This window comes from Sceloporus occidentalis, unplaced genomic scaffold (genome assembly GCF_023333645.1).
Source record: "Sceloporus occidentalis isolate IW3139 unplaced genomic scaffold, rSceOcc1.0.p SCAF_74, whole genome shotgun sequence".
In the NCBI taxonomy this organism is placed as follows: Eukaryota; Metazoa; Chordata; class Lepidosauria; order Squamata; family Phrynosomatidae; genus Sceloporus; species Sceloporus occidentalis.
Genome location: NW_028317054.1, coordinates 3,277,845 through 3,304,007, shown reverse-complemented (window position 1 = coordinate 3,304,007; position 26,163 = coordinate 3,277,845). Strand labels below are relative to the sequence as shown.

At 39.3% G+C, this 26,163-nt stretch overlaps 1 protein-coding gene across 1 annotated transcript in view; it reads left to right on the top strand.

Moving 5' to 3' along the window:
* LOC149285965 (dynein axonemal heavy chain 11-like) overlaps positions 1-26,163 on the top strand; it is a 141,486-nt gene that overhangs the window by 90,688 nt on the left and 24,635 nt on the right. The window contains exons 61-75 of the mRNA XM_089494671.1: positions 124-258; positions 2,416-2,589; positions 2,796-3,031; positions 3,301-3,423; positions 11,301-11,505; positions 12,708-12,872; positions 14,360-14,500; positions 14,872-15,042; positions 17,476-17,598; positions 18,027-18,220; positions 18,761-18,909; positions 19,560-19,687; positions 20,868-21,095; positions 22,286-22,477; positions 23,160-23,279. Of these exons, the coding sequence (XP_089350797.1) occupies positions 124-258; positions 2,416-2,589; positions 2,796-3,031; positions 3,301-3,423; positions 11,301-11,505; positions 12,708-12,872; positions 14,360-14,500; positions 14,872-15,042; positions 17,476-17,598; positions 18,027-18,220; positions 18,761-18,909; positions 19,560-19,687; positions 20,868-21,095; positions 22,286-22,477; positions 23,160-23,279 (2,484 nt within the window). The remainder of the gene's footprint in view (positions 1-123; positions 259-2,415; positions 2,590-2,795; positions 3,032-3,300; positions 3,424-11,300; positions 11,506-12,707; positions 12,873-14,359; positions 14,501-14,871; positions 15,043-17,475; positions 17,599-18,026; positions 18,221-18,760; positions 18,910-19,559; positions 19,688-20,867; positions 21,096-22,285; positions 22,478-23,159; positions 23,280-26,163) is intronic.

The following is a 26,163-nucleotide window of genomic DNA, read 5'->3' as shown; positions in this document are numbered from 1 at the left end:
TGTTAGATGGAGAATAGGCATTTTTCACGATACATCATGATTTACCTTATTTGCATAAATCTGCTACTATTTTTACTTGCTCAGAAAGTTTCTTAAATTGATGCTGAATGTGTTCATTTAAAGGAACTAGACACCAACCTGGCTGCCTTAACAACTGCATTTGAAAGAGCCACAGCCGAGAAAATCCGCTGTCAAGAAGAAGTAAACAGAACTAACAAGACCATTGAGCTGGCCAACAGATTAGTGAAAGGTCTAGAGGTGAGGTCCTACAGGGCAGGCTAATGAAGCAACCTAGAGAAAAGCACTTCTTTGTAATACACTACTGATCTGGCAATAACAGAGGCACTTAGCAAGAAACTGATGAGCTGAAAGAAATTATGTCATTATCCTGCATTTATTTTCGTGGTAAAAACGTGATTTTGACCTTTACTTTTTAGCATTTTGCTACATTTCTTTGTAGGGCTCCAGAAAGACCGTGGCATGACTAGCATGCATAGTAAGCAGTAAATTTGGAATATTAAGTATTATGTGTCTGCTATAAATGTGATTAATTAAAACAGGAAGACAGCTCGTAACAATAAAACAATGTTAATGATGCTTTTCAGCACTTGTTTTCCAGTGAACATGATACAAAGAGACCTGGTCTTTAAAAAAATTACCATAATAGTTAACCATTTGCATACCATGTTCATTCAAAACTGCAAGCTTTTTTTCATGTTGGGTAAGACTACTGGCCAGTGTCCTTTTTTTGCCAGTCATCTGTTCCAATCTAGCTGCTAAATCATTTCCATTCAACAATGTCCATCTGAAGATTAATTTGGTGAGTGCTCTTTTCTGCTTGACTGCTAAGCAATGTGTTATTCCATTGTAACAGTCTGTGATTGAATTTCAATTGCGTAACCAAATAAATGGGAGGCCAAGGTAGCTAAACCAATGCTGAAAGATTTATCTGAATTTTATTTATTGCCTTGAGGGTTTGGCTTGTTCCCAGAAGACCCATTGTGGGGCATTGAGATGTCTATAAGGCTCATGTCCACAAGTGTTTGATTTATTTTGATGCTGAGCTGTGAGAAAGGAAGGATACATTCTGAGTAATAATAGATGTGTTTTAAAATGTACAAAAACAGCCACTTCCATATATTTTAGATAGATAGATAGATAGATAGATGATATACTGTGTATACACTATGTTGACAAAATTATTGGGGACGCCTGGTAATTACACCAACAGGGACTTTTATGACATTGCAGTCTAAATTCATAGACATTAATATGATGTTGGTTCCCCCCATTTGCAGCTATAACAGCTTCCACTCTATTTTTGGAGAGTTTCTGTGGGAATCTGTGCCCATTCATCCAGCAGAGCATTTGTGAGGTCAGGCACTGATGTTGGACAGGAAGGCCTCAACATAGGTTACAGCATAATTGGGAAAAGAAAAAATGTCGGTGCGCTAAGCTAGTCACAGGCTCAAATAATACAAATGTATAATACGAGGCCTACCAAACAGGTGTAAGCATGCTGCAAAAACAGTGTATTGGCTGTACAATGTATACAAAAAACAAAAACTGTCTGCGCTTCTTACCCTAATATAGTTGGCAACAAATATATAAACATAATATAAATGAGAGGTTTTGGTTATATGAATTGGCCAAAGCATAATTAAGCTCACCCGCCACGTCAAGGCACACTCTCAATAGGGTGAGAACCTACGCTCACCTCCTACATAGTGGGCACACAAAGCAGTTTATACTGCTACCAAAACCTTATTAATGTGTTGGGGGAGGTGCAATTAAACCTCCTCCCTATTAACCCCTAGACAGCAAGCTGCAACCAGACTTTTTTCTTTTCCCTGTTTGCACATATTTGAGGTTGTTTGAGGTTGTTGGCTCCTCATTAGTCTGGTTGCAGCTTGCTGTCTAGGGGTTAATAGGGAGGAGGTTTAATTGCACCTCCCCCAACACATTAATAAGGTTTTGGTAGCAGTATAAACTGCTTTGTGTGCCCACTATGTAGGAGGTGAGCGTAGGTTCTCACCCTATTGAGAGTGTGCCTTGACGTGGCGGGTGAGCTTAATTATGCTTTGGCCAATTCATATAACCAAAACCTCTCATTTATATTATGTTTATATATTTGTTGCCAACTATATTAGGGTAAGAAGCGCAGACAGTTTTTGTTTTTTGTATACAGCATAATTGAGAGATACAAAAAATTACTGAAAGTTGATGAAGGCGGGTTCATAAAAGAGAATAACTGTGCAAGCATGGTAGATGCAGGCAGATCCAACAGTGGTGTAAGAAGAACAAACAGGAAGCTGGGGAGGCAAAGTAGTTTTAGAGAGAGAAGAATCATGCAAATGAAAAGGGCCAAATCACGTTCCACAGTGCTGATAATATCACATTTTTTCTTCTTGCCAGTCCGAGAATGTCCGATGGGCTCAGTCTGTTGCTCTGTACCATGAACAGGAAAAAACCTTGTGTGGAGATGTTCTTCTCACTGCATCTTTTATCTCCTATGCTGGATCCTTCTCCAAAAAGTATAGACATCAGGTTGTTGACCATTTGTGGATGCCCTACTTGGCAAGCCAGAAGGTATGGAAAGCAAGTTATAGAGCAAACTATAAATACATTTATTTTTCAAGAAACACAAGCTGTACAATTATGTTGTAAAAGTCAACCAGACACCTGCACTGTTTTGTTTTTACTGTTATCAGTCACTGTTACATGAGATGCCTCTTCTATTTCTGAGCCATTGGCTCAATGTTGACTGAGCATTGTGTTGTCTTTGTGGGTTGTAGTACCCCATTCCTATGACAGAAGGGCTTGATCCCGTAACTATGCTCACTGATGACGCAACTATTGCAAAGTGGAATAACGAAGGTTTGCCTAGTGATACCATGTCCATTCAAAATGGCACTATTCTCATAAACTGTGAACGGTGGCCTCTGATGATTGACCCCCAGCTCCAAGGAATTAAATGGATTAAAAGTCGATATGGATGCAGATTAAAAGTCGTTAACTTGGGCCAGAAAGGGTAAGATTCAGAATAAATGTAGTTTTGTTAGCCTTGTCTTTTAGAATAGACTTTATTTTATGATCGTTGATCTCCAGTGCTTGGAGTAAAAGTTAAAAAGTCTGCATGATGTTATAGTATAAATCAACTGTTTATATGAAATCCTAAATATTTTCAATGCCGGCAAAACTTCATAGTAATTGAATATCCAACCAGAATATCCAGAATATCTACTGCTAAGTATTTTATAACACAATGCTTTGTTGCACCAATGTTCATCTTATTTGTAGGTATGTTGACATCATAGAGCAAGCAGTAGTTGCTGGAGACCCTGTTCTGATAGAAAATTTAGAAGAAATCATTGATCCTGTGCTTGATCCTTTGCTTGGAAGACATACACTTAAAAAAGGAAGGTAATGTGCCCAAAGCCAAAAGACATACTCAAAAGGATTCAATTAGCTTAGCTCAGGACATACAGAGCTTAAAAAGTCTGCACTGCTGCCAATTCCTACTTCGGTTTTGTACATAAGCATGTCAGATGAATCCTGACCACAAGGGCAGCATAGAACTCGAAATTCGGGGCAATTTTTCTCTCTGTGAGGCATCTAACATAAGATGTAGATTTTGGCCTTCATGAGCTTTGTCAATGAAGTGTGGTTGTTAGTTTATAGTAGTACATTTTTATATAAAGCATTTGAAATACCTGGAATAGTCTTCCATCAGAAAAAAAGGTCTGTAAGGGACACATGGCTGTTTGAAGTGATAAAATGATCAAAAGTGAGCATTGATTTTGTGAATTGTTTTTTTCTCATGTGTCGAGTTCAGTGTTTAACCCCTTAATGACCAATGAGGTGTAATACAGGTTGAATACAGGTACAATGAAGCCCAGCTTAAAAATATGTTAAAAAGAATTATGGTAACATGTAGAAATAATTCCCCAGTGATGTCACCATCAGGGGAACCACACAGTTTCAACAAAATGTAAAAAATACTGGTATGGAAGGAGTTAAAGAACTACCATTTAATATACCCATTGGATTTCTAGTTTAAAAAAAGGTATGGTTTGATGGGGTAAATTGAATTGCCTGAGTACAAAGATATCCCAAATAGGACACAGGCACAAACTGGCCAGATGTCAAAATGTTAAAAACATGTGCACCTCCCAAATGTGGCCTTTTAGCTTCCAAACAACCCAGCAAACCTATACATTTGGTAGTATAAGATTTTGCTGAGCACATATTGGGGTTGGCAGTGACACATACAAGAAGCTGTAAAATCATACCTGAAGTACTACGTGTGTAAAATAATTACTACCACAAACTTTGACAAAGGATGGTAGTAGAATTAGTACATTGAAAGTTAAGATACCAGCATTTGGAACAGCATGGGGTGTCTAGTTTTTTTAAAAAAATGCTTGAATGGGAATAAATTTAATTGACCAGCTTCAAAGATGTCCCAAATAGGATGGCCATATTTGAAAAAATGGTATATGATATTTCTAAATTCAGGACAAATAGTAAAATATATTTAGCAGTTTTTTTCATTAGCTTTTGTAGATAAGTGGAATATTTTTCAAAGAAAGGTCATAAATAGTGGGATTTTTCAGTTCATCATTGTGACGGACTCGTCCCTTCAGGCACACCGCTGTGGATATTATACAGCCCAACCACCAGTTCCCCTGGAACCCAGTTTCTATGTTTACCCCCACACCGCCAGGCCCAGTACCAGGACATACAGGTTTTACTTTTGGAACTGCTGGGCAGCTAGAATAGCCTCCTGCCCCACTATGTGTACCAGACAGGATTATCTCCACAGGGTGCCCAGCCAGGGCTCCTGCCTGACTATCGGTGGAAGATATCAGAGGCTAATCCCGTTATCTCCCCTATTGTTCCTAGGAGACCTGAATCCCCCAGCTAAAGGGGGCGGTTATGTTACTCAGACGTCTCATTCTGTGTGTTGATGTGTTTATATGGATATATATACCTGTGCCTGTGTACAATAAAGGTTCTGAATGTTATACCCTACACTGAGTTTCGGCTAGTGACTGGGAACCGGGGAAAGTGTGGTGTCCCAGGCTAAGGGAGCACAAGACAGCGGAGGTAGTCGGTCGGACTAGCCAGCTCCGTGACATTGGTGGCAAGCGTTGGGATTTGCTCCTAGCTAAACGGGACATCCAAACCACTACCAGGACCAAGAAGCCGAGACGGAGAGCACCCTACGAGTGCATGGACCAGCGGTATGCTAAACTTAAGCGGAATACTTTGAAAGACCTCCTGGAGGCTCGTGGAAAGGTTGCCAGCAACAAAACCCGGGATACCCTCATTGCGGAACTTATGGCGGACGACCAGGCTCAAGCCGACCCTGTTACCCCAGCAGACCAGGATGAGTTCCAGAGGGATGTTCTGTTCCGCCTGTCCTGCTACGGGCCCCATCCACCCGCAGAGATAGTGAACCGGGTGATAGCAGAGGTGACTGCGCTGAGGTTTCCCCAACAAGCACGTTCTTCAGGGGAAAGAGATGAAATTTCCCACTTTGAGGCGAGTAACCGCCGAAAGCTCCCCTATGCAGCCTTCAAATCCTTCATCGAGGCGGAGGGGGACATCGAAGGATATCTCCAAGACTTCGAGCGGCAATGTCTGTTGCAACAAGTAAGAGACGCAGATAAGGTAACCATCCTTGCCAGCAAGCTCACTGGCCGGGCGGCTGAAGCCTACCGAGCAGTGGCCGACGAGGACTGTAACAGCTATGAGCGAGTACGAGAACAATTACTAGCTCGTTTCGCCATCACCCCGGAGGCACAAAGACTCAAGTTCCGTAGCCTGCGGAGGATGGAGAAAGACACGTACCAAGAATGGGGGCATCGGATGCAGAAAGCAGTGCAAAACTGGCTCACAGGGAGCCGAGCAGTGACCGCTCAAGAGGTGACTCAGTTGTTCCTTCTGGAGCAGTTTTTTAACCACACTCCCCCTGATGTCCGGGACCGTCACCCCCGAGACCTAGCCCAAGCCGCCAGCTTGGCAGATGAGTACCAGGACACGCGCCGGGCTAACTCGACCAACACCCGGCCAGCCCCTCGGTATCTGCCAGCCCATTCCCCACCGCAAGCTACAGCCATGGGAAGTCCTCGCTACCCCCCACCAGCCGACGCTCGGAGGTGTTTCTCGTGCAACCAAACGGGACACATTAAGTTGAACTGTCCCCAGCAACCCCAGCCGTCGGGACCATATCGAGGAAGGCCCCGGCGCACAGTGGTTCAATGTGTTGGTCAGGAAGAAGACTGGGGAATTTTACACGAGGCTGACATCGTACAAGCCATTGCGGGGGACAACCGCCATCATCACTGCCAGCCTGTGTTACTCAATGGAAAAGCGGCCAGGGGGCTCCGTGATTCCGGAGCCACCTTAACCATGGTGGATCCCCAGAGGGTACCAGTCCCGGTAACAACTGGAAAATTTGTGGCAGTACGAGTCGCAGGGGGCAAAGTATATAGAATCCCCACGGCTCAGGTGCATCTGGACTGGGGGGCAGCTGCCTGCACCCTAGAAGTGGGACTCATGACTGGGCTTCCAGAGGAAATTCTACTGGGCAACGACTTAGGCCATCTCACCTCCACATTTGGCCCCTCCAAGCCTGCGGAAGCACACCCTGTAACCACCCGGCTACAAGCCCAACAAACCAAGCCACCTCCCTCCGAAGAGACCCAGGTAAGACCCACTGACCTTGACTCTGGCCCCGACCTCCTCACCTGGGACTCCCCGACAGACTTCAGTAAGGAAGTACAACAGGACGACTCTCTAGCAGCGTACCGACAGAAGGCTCTCAGTAAGCCTGGGGGGATGGACGACTACTGGTTCCATTGGGAAGGGGACAGACTCTATCGTAGTGCCTCGGATGGGGGAAAACAGACTGCTAAAGCGCCCAGGCCGCAGCTAGTGATACCCCAGAAATATAGGGCAGACATACTACGCATCGGACATGTCATTCCCTTGGCCGGACATTTAGGACAGAGAAAAACGAGGTATAGAATCACCCAGAACTTTTTTTGGCCTGGTATCTCCGGAGACATTAGGGACTACTGCCGCACTTGCGAGATCTGCCAGCGGGTAGGCAAGAGAGGGGATCATCTGAAAGCTAAATTACGACCCCTGCCCATAGTGCAAGAACCCTTCAGCCGGGTTGCAGTAGATCTTATTGGCCCGTTAGCTAAGCCAAGCCCAACGGGGAAGAAATATATACTTACCGTGGTAGACTATGCCACCCGGTATCCTGAGGCTGTAGCATTAAGCAACATCCAAGCCGAAACCATAGCGGAGGCGCTGTTGCAAATATTCTCCCGGGTGGGGTTTCCCCGGGAGCTGCTGTCCGATCAAGGGACACAGTTCACCGCCGAGGTAACCCAACAGCTCTGGAAGTTGTGCGGTATTAAACCCCTTTATAGCTCCCCGTACCATCCGCAAACCAATGGGTTATGCGAGAGATTTAATGGCACTCTGAAGCAGATGCTTCGGACCTTTGCCGCAGAGCACAAGAACTGGGAGCGCCACCTGCCCCATCTCTTGTTTGCCTACCGGGAAGTCCCGCAGGAGTCCACAGGGTTCTCTCCCTTCGAGCTGTTATATGGCCGGAGGGTTCGAGGCCCCTTAGATCTCCTGCGGGAACACTGGGAAGGCACGGTACCAACAGACGACCCGTCCGTAGTTACTTATGTATTGGGGCTCCGAGATAGGCTCCAGAGATACACGACCCTAGTGAAGGACAATCTCCAGAGAGCTCAGGGCAGACAGAAGAGGTGGTATGACCGGACGGCTAGGGATCGCACCTTTCAGATAGGGCAAAAAGTATTGGCTCTCTGTCCGGTCAAGCAAAACAAACTGCAGGCAGCCTGGCAGGGTCCTTACAAGATAACGCAACGACTCTGTGACACCACCTATATAGTGGCCAGATGTTCAGATGAGCGGGTCCAGCGGACCTTCCATGTGAACATGCTGAAGCCGTACTTGGAAAGGGAGGAGGCGGTGGTCGCCATATGCAGCCCCGCTGTAGGGGAATGGGAGGGTCTGCCTCTGCCCGGCTTACCAGGGGATATTGAAACCCAGAAAAGTATAGAGAGTGTTAGGCTAGGAGAAGGGCTGGCCCGCTCAGAAAGGGACCAGGTCACCCAGATTTTAGAGGAACGACGAGCAATGTTCTCATCGCTACCTGGCTACACCCCCCTTGCGGTTCATAAAGTGGAGACCACAGACCCCCATCCCTTAAGGCAACCCGCTTATCGCGTCCCTGATGCTGTCCGAGAAAGCATGCGTCAGGAGATCAGGGAGATGCTCGATCTCGGGGTCATCGAACCCTCCGTAAGCCCCTGGGCTTCCCCAGTCGTTCTCGTCCCTAAGAAGGATGGCACCACCAGATTCTGTGTTGACTATAGGCGACTGAATGACCGCACCGTGACTGATGCGTACCCGATGCCCCGGGTAGACAAATTATTAGACCGGATCGCAGGGGGAAGGTTCCTCACCACTATCGACTTATGTAAGGGCTATTGGCAGATACCTCTGGACGCGGAGGCTAGGCCGAAGTCTGCATTCATCACCCCATATGGCTTGTATCAGTTCAAAGTCATGCCGTTTGGGATGAAGAATGCACCGGCTACCTTCCAGCGGATGATAGACCGACTGCTGGATGGGTTGCAGGAGTATGCCTGCGCCTATCTAGATGACATAGCCATCCATAGTGCCACCTGGGGGGAACATCTCCAGCATCTACGGACAGTGTTAGACAGAATCCGCGATGCAGGGCTGACAATTAAGCCAGACAAGTGCCACATTGGTCTGTCTGAAGTCCAATATCTAGGACACCGGGTGGGGTGTGGGAGACAGAGACCAGAGCCCGCTAAAGTAGAGGCGGTTGCCAACTGGCCAGTACCCTGTACTAAAACACAGGTCCTAGCGTTCCTAGGGACTGCGGGTTATTATCGTAAGTTTGTCCCCAACTATAGCACTATTGCGAAACCCTTGACTGACCTGACCAAAAAGAATTTGCCCCGACAAGTCCTGTGGTCTCCGGAGTGCGAGGTGGCGTTCAAACAACTCAAACAGGCTTTAGTGCAAGCTCCTGTACTAGCTGCACCAGACGCATCCAAACGCTTTGTCGTCCATACAGACGCTTCTACGTTCGGGTTGGGAGCAGTACTAAACCAGGTCAGAGACGATGGCGACGAACACCCAGTGGCATACATCAGCCGCAAACTACTTCCCCGGGAGGTGAGCTACGCCGCCATTGAAAAAGAATGCCTGGCTTTGGTTTGGGCTCTCCGCAAGTTTCAACCTTATTTGTATGGACGATCCTTCACCGTCCTTACGGATCATAACCCCTTAGTATGGCTGAACAGGGTAGCCGGGGACAATGGCCGGTTATTACGGTGGAGCCTAGCTCTACAGCCCTTCAACTTCACCATTCAGTACCGTCCAGGGAGGCTCAACGGGAATGCGGATGGGCTGTCCAGACAAACGGCGCTAACGGGGTGATTGTGTTTGGGAGGCGATGGGTGCCAGGGCTTCGAACCATCCCAAGCGGACCCGATTGGGGTCGCGCTGGGTAGGTCGAGGTGTTCCACAAGGGGGAGCATTGTGACGGACTCGTCCCTTCAGGCACACCGCTGTGGATATTATACAGCCCAACCACCAGTTCCCCTGGAACCCAGTTTCTATGTTTACCCCCACACCGCCAGGCCCAGTACCAGGACATACAGGTTTTACTTTTGGAACTGCTGGGCAGCTAGAATAGCCTCCTGCCCCACTATGTGTACCAGACAGGATTATCTCCACAGGGTGCCCAGCCAGGGCTCCTGCCTGACTATCGGTGGAAGATATCAGAGGCTAATCCCGTTATCTCCCCTATTGTTCCTAGGAGACCTGAATCCCCCAGCTAAAGGGGGCGGTTATGTTACTCAGACGTCTCATTCTGTGTGTTGATGTGTTTATATGGATATATATACCTGTGCCTGTGTACAATAAAGGTTCTGAATGTTATACCCTACACTGAGTTTCGGCTAGTGACTGGGAACCGGGGAAAGTGTGGTGTCCCAGGCTAAGGGAGCACAAGACAGCGGAGGTAGTCGGTCGGACTAGCCAGCTCCGTGACAATCATAATATATATTTTTTATAGTAAATTAGATAATATGATCAAAATAATCTAAAGAAAGTGCTTCTTGTTGTGAAAATGCATGCTGTGACACATCTGGGTCAACACTGGACCTAAATACACTACTGATTTAAATTGTAGTGTAACAACTGTGGATTTTTAGCTGCTTTTCACTGAACTACTGTTCAAAACACTATCCCACCTTTTCAGAGGACCAGAGTGCATCTTTTCGTACACTGCATCCCATGACATGTACAGTCTAATCAGTCTCTTTAAGGAGAAGAATTACAAACACGACCTTGTGACATAACAACAATGTACATATTTCCATCAAATCTCCTGTTTTAGGAATAATGAATCAAGCTGTCCTTTTTGATACTACCAACCAATATTAGTAAGCATCTTAATTATGGTAAATATGTGTTTCTTTCTAATTGCAATGCCCCTCCAATTTGATGTAATGCCCCTAGTAATAAACCGACCTGATTTAATAACAAATAATCAGTAATTCAGCTCTGATTAGGGTCATATTAGTAATCCCATGTCAAATTGAGCTAATCAATTAACGTCATTTATTTCTAAGGCAGTAGACTGGTAGCCCAGCCCTTTATTATACTAATTACACCCTTCCCTGCTGTCTGTATTTATTCACATTTTTTTATTTTCTGCTAAGCCTTCCAAAACATATTTGGCACCCTTAGTTCATGACTTTAGCAGATTCCTCTCCGTGCTGAGTATTGATCTGTTGGAATACACCAGCACACTTCCACACTACACTGAAAGGTATCTTTAATTTCTCACTCCCTTGGGGGTATTTGATTCAAGGAGTGATTTCATGGCGTGTTGTGACTCAGAAAATGACTATTACTTATTACACTTTTGCTTCCAATTCTGAATTTCAATGATTGTTGACTTCAAAACAGTATTCCAGGAGCTAAAGGTGATACAGAAACGTAGGACGTCTGCAGTGATTGCAGCTGGCCAAAGTGGTGCTTTCAAAATCTAAAATTTTGTTTTGGTTTTTATTCTTAAATAAGGTACAAAAGTAAAAGTGTTTTCTCTCTATACATATTATTTATACCAGTTGTGTATAGGATATAATTTGTCTCTTTCCATATTTTTTATGTGCCAATTTGCTGATTTTTTTGTATAGGTATATAAGAATTGGGGATAAAGAGTGTAAATTTCATCCCAAATTTCGACTGATTCTTCATACTAAACTTGCCGATCCTCATTATAAACCTGAAATCCAAGCACAGACAACTTTAATCAACTTTACTGTTACCCGTGACGGTTTGGAGGATCAGCTTTTAGCTGATGTGGTTAACATGGAGAGGCCCGATTTAGAACAGTTCAAGGTATAATGGCAAATAGAGTCGGATGGGTTCTTATGCCACTTCCTTCTTTCCTAATAAGACTGATGTCAAATGGTGTCTTTTTAAATTCAATCACTAATTCCTTAAATTCACATTAAACTCTCAAATATATTTTTCATTTAACTTTAAATTAAAATTTTCATCTTTAAAAAAAACTAAATATTACTATTTTAAACTATAAAATGTATAGTCTGTGACCCTCCAAATGTTGTTAAACTGTAACTCTCACACTCTACCTGTCATAGTTTTGACTTTAACCCTACGAAGACTCATAAATGAATGGCATTGTTTCCTTCATCTGTACATTTAAATATGGTATTGTTATTGCATTTTTATGTTTCTCGTTATTTTACATTATAAAAATTTCTGATATAGTAACTTCTAGTGACTTTGCACAATAGAAGAACTGGTTTAATTTTTTTTAAGCAGCAAAAATGATTGCATTATTATATTATTGTTATCCTAGTCTGTGTATAATTAGGTTGGTTCCCATGCATTACTATTATTAGCTATTTATCAATGAGCACATAAAACATATAACAAAATAATAATTAACTTGCATAGCCTCCTAAACCAATTAATTTGTGTGCAGACCACAGTTTAAAAAGAGTGTTATGAAGTGTTCATAAAGTATGTTAAGCAAAGTTGTAATGCTATTGTGGAAGTGCTACCAGACCCGCATCCTTCACGTGGCAGATGGCGGTCTCTCTTACTATGAAATCAGTAAGAGAATACTAGGACTCATACTAGGAGAATACTAGGAGTAAGCATTTAATTTAGTTCTATACTATATATTACCCCAATTTTAAATGATTCAGATATAAAAATTGCTATTGGCATTGTATACCTCAATAGCCAGATAATCATCTATGCCTCTTGTTTAAGTTACTTTTATTATTTCTGTAGCAAGTAAAACTGAATCCAATACAAAAAAGCAAACTAATAAAGACATCTATTTTAAAGGTTCTCATTGAGAGAAAAAAAAATCAAATTAACAAAATGCACTAATTTAAATGTACCCAGTAAAGCCACAATTATGCTTTGATATTAGTCTTGACCTTTACTGTTACAGGAATAATGTACAATGCTTAGTAATGAACAAGATTAAAAGGGTAACAAAGTGTATTCCCATTGTTAACATTTTGGGGGAATTACAGGTCTAAAACTTGCCATTTTCTTTCCAGTCTGAGCTCACAAAGCAACAGAATTATTTTAAAATAGAGCTGAAAATGCTTGAGGATGAATTACTGACACGCCTATCGGCAGCTGAAACTAATTTCCTAGGGGATACACTCTTAGTGGAAAAGCTGGAAACCACAAAGCACACAGCGGCAGAAATAGAAATGAAGGTGAGCTAAAGTATTTAAACGGCATCTCCTCAATAGTTTACCAAGACACATGGTGCTTTTCTGTCGATGATCTACTGTGGAAGTCCCAGAGGATGATGACTCAAGTGCAGTGATGTTACTGCCATTTCGCTCATGCCTTTTATTCCTCATGGACCCCATAACTTTATTGTACCATCTACTTAATGCGTCTAAGCTACCCCATTGTTCTACACCGCCCACCTCTTATAACCTCCAAAATTAAATCTGCACGGGACAGCAGAGGGCCAGGGCACATGATAAAAGCACTTATAACAGTGTGGGTGACATTGTTACAATGAGGAAGGGTATTTTAAAAAATATACCCCAAAACCTCCGGTTAAAAGACCATTTAGTGATTTTTTATTTTTTTTTACAAGGAATTGTTTTTACCTGATAACTCCACTTTAATCTACCGTGGAACCAGGAAGAGTGGGAATTTAAAGTAATGTTAGCTGTAATATTTGTTTTACGATGTACTACTTAGAAACAGTTGCAATGATTATATTTATTTGGCGTTGATCCAATCCCATGGAGGAGATAACATTAACCGCAGTTTTACTTTTTTTAAATGTGTTATGAAGTCAATTATGCATATTCCTCTAGACCCATAAGCGTGAAATATGATTTATAATATTCATGGCATTGCAATGAATATTTTTATTTGGCTTTCTGAGCACTACCTAGTGTTTCACTCCGCATCGTACGCTAATATTTTTTTTTGTCAAGTTAAAAAGTAATAGCATTTGTGACAAACTTTTCCCTCTCTGATTATTAAGGTTTTAAGTTGAGACCTGATGTCTCCTACATTTCATATTACAAAATGTATCTTTTTTCCATAGGCCCTTGGAATAATAGCCCAAATTGATGTATTTAGGCAGTGGTGGGGGTGGATTTCAGTAATGATCTGATACTGGGACTCTTGACTGTCAGATGATACTCTCCATAACTCACTTCATCTGTGCAGGGTATAGGAGGGCAAGCCGGCTTCAACCCTACACAGGAAGGATATTGGTGCCAGGCTGGCCTAATTCATGCCCCTGTTTGGTATTATGGTCCTTTTCATATGCTGCAGGGGTCTGGTTCTGTCTTGGCTTCTTCCATGCCACGTCAACTCTGGACCTCCCCAGAAAAAGCTCAAAGAGCTTATGTGAAACAGGACGGCACCTTCTCTGATTCCTTTTTTACACCATTGTTTGTAACAAGATATAGTGCCACCAGTGAATTCTAATATTTCGTACAACAATTTAGCGTTTAATAATGTAAACTCCTTTATTGTTGAAAGATAAAGAATTTGAATGAATGACAAATTTCCAGTGCTTCAATGTTACAGGTCTGGTAAGAGTATGATGGTAGGAAGCCCTTGTTTATTGATTATTCTTTTGTATATTTTAAACTATATATTTTCTATTGGGTTATTTGGTGTTCACACTACATTTTGTGATAAACAGCTCACACTTTCTTAAACGCAGGTGTTAGAAGCCAAAGTCAATGAAGTGAAGATCAATGAAGCTCGGGAAAATTACCGTCCTGTGGCAGCAAGAGCCTCCCTACTCTACTTTATTGTGAATGACCTGAAAAAAATCAGCCCCATGTATCAGTTTTCCCTTAAGGTTCGGTGAAAAGCATTTAAGCCTCCATAGTCTTTGATAAAGGACATAAAGTTATAGAAATAACAGCTAGCTTGCACAACAGCAATCGAGCCTATAACCATATATTGCAATTGTTCTGTTCTATAATAAACAATTAAAAAATGTTTACAAAATATATTAGCAGACAATATGAATAACTAATGTTACATTTTGCTCTTTATGACACTTGCCTTTAAATATCTCATTGTATGCATATATTTACTTATTTGTCCAATCTAATACATAAGTATAATATACACAAACTATGTGAAGGAAACATGGTAGGCTTAAATGGAGATCATAGAGGATACTGCCACAGCCATTTGACAATATGCATTTAATTATATTTCCAGGCTTTTAATAATGTCTTTCACAAGGCTGTGCAGCAGGCAGAACCAGCCGATGATGTCCGATTGAGAGTAAATAATCTTATTGACTGTGTAACATACTCAACGTTCATATACATTAGCAGAGGTCTGTTTGAAAGAGATAAAATTACATTCACTGCACAACTGGCATTTCAGGTACAGTATGTTCACTTGGGTAGTAACTCTAGAAACTCTTGTGTTTCTAAATGGATGTGGCCATTCTGAATTTATCCGTAACTTGATTCACATTTAATCTACGGCCTCAATTGCAGTTCTAAAATGAACTAGTACATCCAGGAGAGCCACAACTCTTATTTGGAATATGTGAAACCAAGGACTTTGTTGTGACTTAACATTCCCAGCACTGGCAAGAGAAGCGCAATTTCCATAATTTCTAGCATATAGTTCTGGTTTGGCTTATGGTGAACAGTTGAGAACCGTTTCAGTCCATCTAGTCTACCTGTAAACAAACAGTCGTTTACAACATATTAATCTAGGAATATATTAAGAAAGCATAGAAAAAGCAGGAGTGTGGGAGAGAAGCCAAATAATAATTGACTTCCACCTAGGAAGGCGCTAACAACGATAATGGATGATGATAGTCTTTTCTGTCACAGCACCAGAGATTCAGTCATACACAGTAATGTGTAAGAACATAATGTCTGTCAAAATATGATATTATTGGTGTACAACTAAATGTGAAGTAGCTCTGCAGAGAATTTGTGGTCTCAGGGCAGCTTCAAGGTACATCGTCAATATATCTAGACTGTTGAAAGATATTTGTATAATTTGTCTGCGGCCATCAACAATCATGCAAATGGGCATCGTTCCCTCCACCTAATGTCATTCTCTTTATTGTGAGTCTACTGTATAAAATATAGATACGTTAGATGTTAAGTAATGTATAAAAACAAAATCTGTAAAAAAACATAAAAAGGTTATAAAAATTGAGTAAGAAAGTGAGTTGACATCAGAATTAAGATTAGAATCCAATATGCCAGCTCAGGTCCCAAAATAATTTTTTTTTTTTCACTTCAGTTAAATTAAACCTTGGTGTATATTTAACAAAACCTGCTTTAGAACATATAGATGCTTGCAAGGACCACAGTTTGAACCACAAAGAGGAGAATGAACAGTTTAGCTTCCTAAATATATTCATCTATTATTGATGATCCAGAAAGACATAGTTATTGTACTAAATTCTGGTTAAAGCTAATGCTGGCTCCACCAAATATACATTAAACAAAATAGATTACTTACGAAAAGGGGAAACTGTTTGATTTGTGACTTGTTTCCAGCAATTGAAACATAAAGTAACAGTTTTAATTTGTGAATGTAATATTCGTTAATGCCATCCTCTGAAAGTAAACAGACAGATCCTTGGCTCTCTGGGAATCATCTTCAGACTTAGTCATAATTTCTATTAATTTAGAAATATAAAGCAATATGTGCATGTGGCCTTGATCATCTCGTTTCTCTGTATTTATCTTCAGTGAAAGTTTTTCTGGAGTTTTTCTTCAATGAATCAACATCGTTTGTTTCCAAAATAAGTTTTTTTGTTTTGTTATTTTTTCATTCTGCCATTGATGACTTCTTTTTCATTTTATTGGATTAAAAGTTTTGGAAAATAATTAAGTGAACATCTGAAAAGAATAGTTTTCTCTTTGTGCCAGTTAGTCTAATGGGAGAACAATGTTAAATAATGCCCGTTTGCACAATAATTCAATTGAATCCCAGATGTTTGGGAATAAAATAAACCTTGTTATGAGAAGTGTGTTCTCCAGCTTAACTTTAATTTAGATGCACAAAATATACTCTTTATTAGGTTTACTTAGAAATATAATGGACAGGAGCCACAGCTCACTATGTGTTGTTTTCTATTTGATTTTTTTTTGCTAAATAAAAGGCTCACATGTTGTATTGATTGAATAAATCCTTTGGCATAGCCACTCATGCTGTGTTCCACAACTATTTTTCTCAGACATCAAAGCTCACAGTATTTAGCCAAAAAATATCCAATAATGCTCTTGAAGGGATGATCGTCATAAAAATTGTGTAATCTGTACCACATAATTAAAGAACTGTCTTTGACCTCTGCAGATTAGAACTCCAAGATACCCCAAACTTTGCATTTTAGAAATAGATTATCCAAGGGCTTATTATGTTATAGTTTGAAAATTACATAAATGCTGTTTTCACCAAGAATATATTTTATTTTCATACACATTATTTACAAATTATTTATATTATTAAAACATTGGCAATTCCAGACTATGATGCTGGGTACAGGGCAAAGTTCCCCATAAGGCAGGATAGGCATGTGTCCAAGGCACCATATTTGAAAATGGTTCATCTAAGTTCTCAGTCTATAAAAACATGTTAATGAATACAAGCACTAAATATGTGTGTTTTTGGTGCTCTTTGCTGTAGACAAAGTAGTCTTTTTTTGTCACTTTCTATTTAAGTTGTGTGCAAATAATACCAAAAGGCCCTAATATTTTACCAATTTGGAAAAGAAGACAGTTGTAATAAAGCTTAAAGTTGTAATGTTTCAGTTGACACCTGCTAATAATGGTTGTCCCCTTTCAGTTGTTATTAATGAATAAAGAAATTTCTGCTCATGAACTTGACTTCCTACTACGCTTTAACATTGACTACATCTACCATAGCCCTTTGGAGTTTCTTTCCAATTCAGCATGGAGTGCAATAAAGGTATGTTTCAAACAAAACAAAATACACAATAAAACATAAGAAAGGGTTATCCAGCCTGTGTTGGTCTGGTTGATCCTATTGATCTTCTACTACAACTTTCATTACACACTGCTGGTTGAAGGTGATAGTAGGCTGAACATGACCAAGAAGTGCCCATGGTGAAATTCTGGATAAAAGGCCCAGGGTGCCTGAATCAGGATCATCTACAGAGTCTTACAATTTAATGTATTTTTGATTTAACTTTCATGTTTTTTTAAGGGGATTGTCCTAGTGCAACATTAGAGACAACACAGAAAAAAGCAAATACTTTATTTTTGTGTACATGCCACGCACATATTTGTGTTCTACCTAAAGCATCTTTGTTAATATTTCTCTAAAAGCTTAATGGTTCTATTTTATAACTGGTAATCTATCTACTCATCATACAGACAATGAGTTTTATGGATGAATTCCGAGGTTTAGACAGAGACATTGAAGGATCACCCAAGCGCTGGAAAAAGGTTGTTGAATCAGAATGTCCAGAGAGGGAGAGACTGCCACAAGAATGGAAAACCAAGAGTTCTCTGCAGAAAATGATTATGATACGAGCTCTGAGACCTGATCGAATGACATATGCTGTCAGGTATTAATAATGTTTAATTAGATGTACGAAGTTGCATTGTGCTTACATACACTGTAAGAATCAGACACAGCTGATCAGTGCAGGTTTTGGGGCTAAGATGTCTATGCTTACAGGTTCACCTTCTCCATGTTCCTTAAGCTTTTCTCATAAGTAATATTTTGCATAAGACCATTGGATGAGTTACCATTGACAATGGAATAATAAAAGCCAATGACATCCGTTGGCCTTGAATAGATCATGTACAGATGAGTACTTAACAAATTTCTGGTACTAACATCAAAAATAGCAGGTTCTATAAGCATACAATTGTCAGTAATATAACATATGCTTTATCACAACTTATAGCTGATAAACAGAAACACCCTTGTTAGTCTAGTATTGTCTTTGTTGTGGCCAGACTATGGCTCCCCAGTACTTTCTGGTAGAAGTCATCATCCACATACAGCCGTTACTTGGATGGCATAATAAACAAAGCGAGGAAATAGGTGGCCAGACGTTCACTTTGTTTGCTAGGTGCATGTATAATGTTAATTTTTGTAGGAACTTTGTTGAAGAGAAACTGGGAGCCAAATATGTGGAAACACGAAAAACTGAGTTTGCAAAGTCATTTGCGGAGAGTGGTCCTGCCATGCCTATTATCTTTATCCTATCTCCTGGTGTTGATCCATTAAAAGACGTGGAATTACTTGGTAAGAACAGTCCACCAGGATAGACATAAACTACAAATGTTTGTTTTTAAAATTTGATTTCATCACTTGTAAACCTCATCAGAGGCAGCTAAGTATTCCTTTTATGTTAAATATAAAACAATTCATTCAGTGAATACACATGAATAAGCTTTCAGGTGCCAAGGTTTACATTTAAGTATTCAATTGGTGTTCTCTATTTCTCGTTTTCCTTGCTTGTTGTTTATTGAAACAAAATTGCATCGTATAGGATGCTGGATGCAATTAACATGTGGTAAAAATATACATTAACAGTGTACATTACTTTAATCAAAGCCATTTACGAAGGAAATTGTGTCATTTGTCTCCTTTTTTTCTCACTCACCACTTTGTGCCTTTTTTTGTTTTGTTTTTTCCTGTGCGTTTGGAAATAATGAAATTTATGAGACATTTTACAAAATAACTGTAAACTTAACACATTTAAATCTATAAATTACTTTTGATGCAGTGATATATTATTTAGATAATAGTGTGTAGACAGCCAGTAAACAACCTGTGAATTCCGTAAACTGCGTTTCTATATTTGTGATATTTTCCGGAGCATATCACTGTCAGATGTTTTTCCTTCTGGTTGGGCTGTTAACGTGGGTAATATTATTGCCTTTTCTGTTTAGGAAACAAGCTCGGATTTACGATTGATTCAGGAAAGCTTCACAATGTATCTTTGGGCCAAGGTCAAGAGGTTATTGCAGAAATCGCTATGGAAAAGGCATCAAGAGAAGGCCATTGGGTTATTCTACAAGTAAGCGACATTGTTTGTTTTTACGTGGCTCCTAGAACAGCTTTACAGAGTAATGTCGCTTGGTCCTTTTGGCTTGACATGCCAAATGTTTTTTGGGTAAAAAAAGAGAAAGCTTGTTGTTTCCATGGTATTCTGACGGAATATAGTATTATTTATTATTGGAAATAAAACTGATGTTTGTGACAATCTTAGTATTTTGATGCATCAATTAAGTGTTTCACCCCAGTTGGCTTTGTATAATTTCTAGTTAAATTATAGATTTTCCTTAAATAATAAACTATGCATTATGACCGAGTTGGCCCTTCTTACAGGAGAAACTAATCAGGGTTTGCCAATCATAATATAGAGTTAAGTTGTCAGATTTTAATGTTTCTTCTTACCTATAAATCACATTATAATGAATTAAGGTCAGTGTTTCTGAACCCTTATCCATCTGTGTAATCCTTGGTAATGACACAGGGCACCAATAGTCATTTTTTGTAAAACCCACCTTAAAAATTCAATTTTTGAACTAACTGGCATGAAAAAGGTGTCAAAGTATACCGTAAAGTGTTCCGACGGGTACACGTAGGACAGTTAAGAAGCACTGGTTTTATCAGACACAAAAAATAGTTGGGTTGTTAGAAGAGAAAACCTGTGGTATTTGCTTAATATTAAAATAATTATGAATTTCAATGAATCATCTACATGGACATCTTAAAATTGAAATGTTTGTATTTTAGTATTAAATAAAACTCCATAATATGTAGTATTTTAAAAAAAATCAGATAAACGTGACACCTTTGCAAACAAAACAATAAGAAAATACCTACATATTTAAGACAATGGAAAAAAAAACCTTTTGTATTCATCAAATTGTGTATAAAAAAACTAAAATGTGTCTGTGTTATTTTGCATAAGCCAAGGGGAAGTCATTTTTCTGTTGCACCTAAAAGCAGGAACCAGCTGTAGAAAACATCAGTGGGAAGAGCGCAACACAATATTACATCCTGCATGTTTAAAAACAACGCCAAGAATTTCAACCACAAATCTAATGTTTTGTCTATCTAAGAAAATGTTTACACGTGTATTCCAGAGTTGTATACAAATTCTCCTGTGTATAACTATAGCTATTTAACATCTTTACTGTCACAGTAATTATAACATTGCTTTAAATTGACAAAACCATGTATTTTCATAGAACATCCACCTTGTAGCCAAGTGGCTGAGCAGATTAGAGAAATTGTTGGAAAAACATAGCGAAGGAAGCCATCCTGATTACCGTTTGTTTATGAGCGTGGAACCACCCATGACACTCAAAGAACATATCATACCACAAGGAATTATTGAGAATGCTATTAAAATTACCAATGAGCCACCGACGGGAATGCTTGCAAACCTACATGCTGCTTTGGATAACTTTGACCAGGTTAGTCTAATATTATCTACATAGCAAATATGTTATGGGATTTAACATGAGGTACTAATGTATAGAATTATACGTAGAATTCTATACGTAGAATGTATAGAATGTTTCACACAGAGCTCTTCTCCATGGGAGGACTCTGTCGTTCCTGAGTTTGCCTAAGGACACCTGCGCTACATTTTGACAGATGTTCCGCCCCAGTCAGACTCCCCTTCGGATGGTATTCTTGAGGGGTCAATGCAAAACATTAACTGCTGTGGAGGGTGAAAGTCTTGGGAAACCCTATAACCTTAAAAAAACCTTAAGGAGGACCACATTTTAATGGGGGTCTACTCACTAAGTGAAAAGATCGCACAAAGGGTATGCTTAATGTAATAAATCTTGCATGCCAACCTGTTGGTTACTATTATATGCTAAAATTGCTCTGACTGTCCAGCAAAACTCTCAAGGATCAGTTTGAGACTAAACTCAATCAACAGAGTGTTAAACTCGCTTTCAAATCAATGGCATCTAAATGCTTTCATTAAAATATATGCAACAGAATCCCAAGCAAAATCGTTCCATAGCTGTCTAAGCTTTATGGTAGTATGGAAATAATTCACTGCTGTATACTATTAGGTGATTTACATTTGCAAGGCATGTATGGTTCATATGTCGTGTGAATCTCATTAGCTAGGTATTTACTGGCAATTTTTTTAATGTTTCACATAGCAATAATATTATGATTGTTAGAAATTATCTGTAGCAAGCACAGCGTCCTTCACTTTGTGTGAGCTCATAAATAAATCATAATAAAACAGTGATAGTATCCTTTTTTGTATAGTGCTGACACTTTGTGAGATCGTTATGCATATTTTTTCCAGACGTTTTTTGGTTCCCTAGCTAAAGATATTTATAGGTCACAAAAACTGACCCTCAAATTGAATCAGATTTCCCTGCTTTAGAATCAATATTTCTTGTTATACTAATCAATATCTAGATATTATTTTATACTGGCAATTGATTTTTATGTTTTGTGTTGTTTACACTTGTAAATGGTTGTATTGATTTGAGAACCTAGGAGTGTAAATATAATTAAACAAATGTATTACAAATTGATAAGTAGATGTAATGTAAAAGTAATGTTATTGTAACACAAAAATGTGGTTGCCTTTTTGGCTTTCTAATTTATGTGTTGTTTTTTTATTTCGTAGAATATTCTTGATCAGTGCACCCGAGAACAAGAATTCAAAAGCATATTGTTTTCACTGTGTTATTTTCATGCCTGCGTGGCTGAACGCCGTAAATTTGGCCCACAGGGCTGGAACAAACAGTACCCCTTTAATTTCGGGGACCTTACAATATCTGTGAATGTTCTCTATAACTATCTGGAAGCCAATTCCCAGGTATTGTATTTTATACTAACTCTTGCACCTGTTTTTAAATACGATTGAAAAAGAATTCCAGAACTCCATATATTATACATTGATGAAATTTCGGTGTCAAACCACTGCAAAAATGTGTGCTTACGTATAGTATGTAATTAATCATAAAAATAATCTTTTATCTGTATAAAATATAACTGTTCCGCATGTCAGAATTTATGCATATATAAGTCATTTACTCATTTCCTTTATGTTGTGTGAATCTAATTTAACCTCCTTATAGGAATAACAGATTCATCACTTCATTTATAATAGTTTCTGTTATTAGTTAATAATCTAAGTTATATTTTCATCAAAAACATACAGACTATAAATTCTTTATTCATAAAATAAATGTAAATTTCACATATTTTACATGTTTTATATGAATCTGTTGATGTCATCTGTTGTTTTCACAATTTGTAAAATGTTTCATTAACCTTTTAGTTACCAGATGGTATCTTATGTTATTATTTAAACAAAAAAATGCTTTGGGGCTATGATAGAGAATAGGGGCAATTTATAGTAGTAATAATTATTTTACGTTTTGCCTTGACTTCTACAATTCTATAAGCAGAAATATGGATATACATTCTGTATATAGAAACACATAGACAAGCACTGGCCTCTTTCGCCATTCAATGAAACTTCACCATGGTTTCAGGTTCCATGGGAGGACCTCCGTTACCTGTTTGGAGAAATTATGTACGGGGGTCACATCACCGATGACTGGGACAGAAGACTTTGCCGTACATACTTGGAAGAGTACATGCAACCCAATCAGGTAATACATTTTTTCAGAGTCAGAGCTCCATCTTCTGGTCATTCAACTGTTAAAATATATAGCATGCAGGCTTTGTTTTTTTGGCGGTATTCTTTGTAACAAATTGAAATTGAAATGATATGGGGCTCAATTCTGTTGCCTGGAATCTGCAAATTGTGTCTTAATACATTAACCACTCAAGATTTGTACGAAAACAGAACACTTTTAATGTTATTAGCACAAAATCTACTCTGCATTGTACGAGAAAGCTCCGTGCTAAGAAAGTTAAAGGTTAAGAAGGCAATTGTTTAAAGGAAATCTAAGTTCAATTAAATTTAGAGCCAAACATGTAAAGTTGACGGCCGTAGCAACTTCAATCATTCCTTAATATCATTAAAAAAAAAGATTTAAAAATCAAATCGCAAAAAAGGCATCATTAAATTTAATTTTATAGATATGACAAACAGCGTTTCTTTTCCTGCTTGATGATAAAAAAAAAAAAGACTTTTTAAACTTTGCATTACAAAGGCTTTTTATGCTGACACGCCTTTGAGGAGCTGCAATACATTATTTCCATCCTGCCACGGAGAGATGCAATGCTTTATGTGATATATAATCAGTTAGTAATTAATGAATAAGTACAATGTGTATGTTTTATTGAAATTAACACTGAGCAGAACAAGAGAGTGTGAGTGTGTCTGCTGAGTAGCTGTGAGTTGTTGTATGTGGCAGGGAAAATGTAAATCAGGATGTCTAAGGATCTAGGAAAGGTTGCTTTCCCAGGAAAAATGCAATTTAACATTCAGTATTCTCTCAGGTTGATGGCATTTGTTGTGAAACAAGAACTTAAATAGGTTTAGGCAAGAGGTAAAATAAAACAAGGACATATATCTTCACCACCACCCCTCCCTGAAAAAAAGGATCGTAAGTTCTTTAAGGAAACTTAGAGGAGCTCAGCAAAACTTCCAATGTGTTTTAAACCCAATAAAAATGTCCTGGACCTATAGAGTGATGAAACTAAATGATACTCACATTGCAAGGATGTGGCTTGTGTAACCGTGAGGCTAAGATATTATTCGAAATAAGCAGGGTGCTGGGATGTATAGCTAGTGGCATTAGCTGAAAGATGGAGGTTGTTGTGACACTTTACAGATCTCTGGTCAGACTTCACCTAGAATATTGTGTACAGTTCTGAAGACCCCATCTACAGAAGGATATTGACATTATACAGAGAGTTCAGAGAAGGGCTATGAAAATGGTGAATAAATTGGGGATATATATATATATCATGGAGAAGAGAAGCAAAGAGAGGGAGGGGAGGTAGTAGAAACAATAAAATACCTGAAAGGGTAAGTACGGGAGGGAAGTTTATTTCAAAGGAGGAGAAATATTAGAATAAGAGGTAATAATACTGAGGCTTAGATGTCACAGAAGTGTTACTTTACTGAGAGAGTGGTGAAACAGCCTGCCAGCAGAAGTGGTTGCGATTAAGACTGAATTTAAACATGCATGGGATAAGACCAAGGTTGAGGGTTTTTTTAAAGTAGGAGAAAAATGAGCTGATAAGGGTTCTTATCTGCTGTCAAATTTTATGTTTCCAATCAAATTTTCCATTGTGTTAACCTTCCTTATTTCTGTGATTTTTCTATCCCAAACCAATTTAAATATCTCGAGCAGTTATTTTGATAACAAGGATGCTTAGCTACAGCTACATTGAGCAAATTTGAAAAGCATAAGTCATTAAAACCAAAGCACAATTCATTACAATGTAAAAGGCACAAAACAGCAAGAATGATTATAATGATGTTCTAGAAATGTCCTTTTTTAAGGAATACAATGATCTGGAGTGGAAACAACAAAGAGCAAATTAATTCTTGGTAAAGATAGAAATCTTATAACCAGATACACCTACAGAAAAAACACTCTTAATCAAGATGAAATTTAGCTTAAATTGTGCTGCTACTTCATTTGGCAGTTTTAATACTGATATAATATAAATATACTATATTATATATAATGTAATACTAAAATTGTATTATAATTTGGACAATTAAAGCTCTTTAGAGACAATTATATTTTTAAAACACTGGCTACAATCCATGTTGGTTTCAGATCATAGGACCTAGAGGTCATCAAAAGGAGGTGGATCTAAACAAAGTATAAAGTCAAATAGAGGCATATTAATCTTCCAGGTTCTTTTAAACATAAAGAATACTGGTGGTCCAACTGCTATTCAAAAAGAAAAAGAAGGTGTTGTTGGCAGGGGAAATAATAGACTCTTTCAATCTGACAACTTTAAAAAATGCACATGCATATGCTGCCTACTGCCTTAGTGGTAATCCGGACATATTCAGATCTGCTTTTTTTTTAGTATTGGGTACAGATGGCTAAGACCCCTAGGTTGCACATGCTCTGCACAGAAGCACACACACAAACACCCACATTGATACATGCAAAACAAATCTCCTTACTCAAGTGCATGGCTCCTCTCCTCCTTCCATGCAGTGAGAGCTGCTGCACTTGAACTGTGAGGTCATGTAATGCGACCCCCCGCAGAGTGCTGGCAGTTACAGCAGCCTGCACCGTGGAGCCACCACAATTTGGCCAGTGGCGTAGCTTGAGCCAGATTATCAAGAACTGATGCGCCCAAAGTTTGGGTCTAAGCATATTTGATACAAATTAAAAGCATATTGCAAAATCATTTGAAGAATATCATTCTTTTCATGTGCACTGTTACAGAGCTCCACATCTATGGAATGGATGGATGGATAGATTAGATAGATAGATAGATAGATAGATAGATAGATAGATAGATAGATAGATAGATAGATCACCCTCATGATGGTATCAGCATCCATTTTTTTCCAAACATTGTCAATAATTACAAGACTCCTTTTCTCTGGTG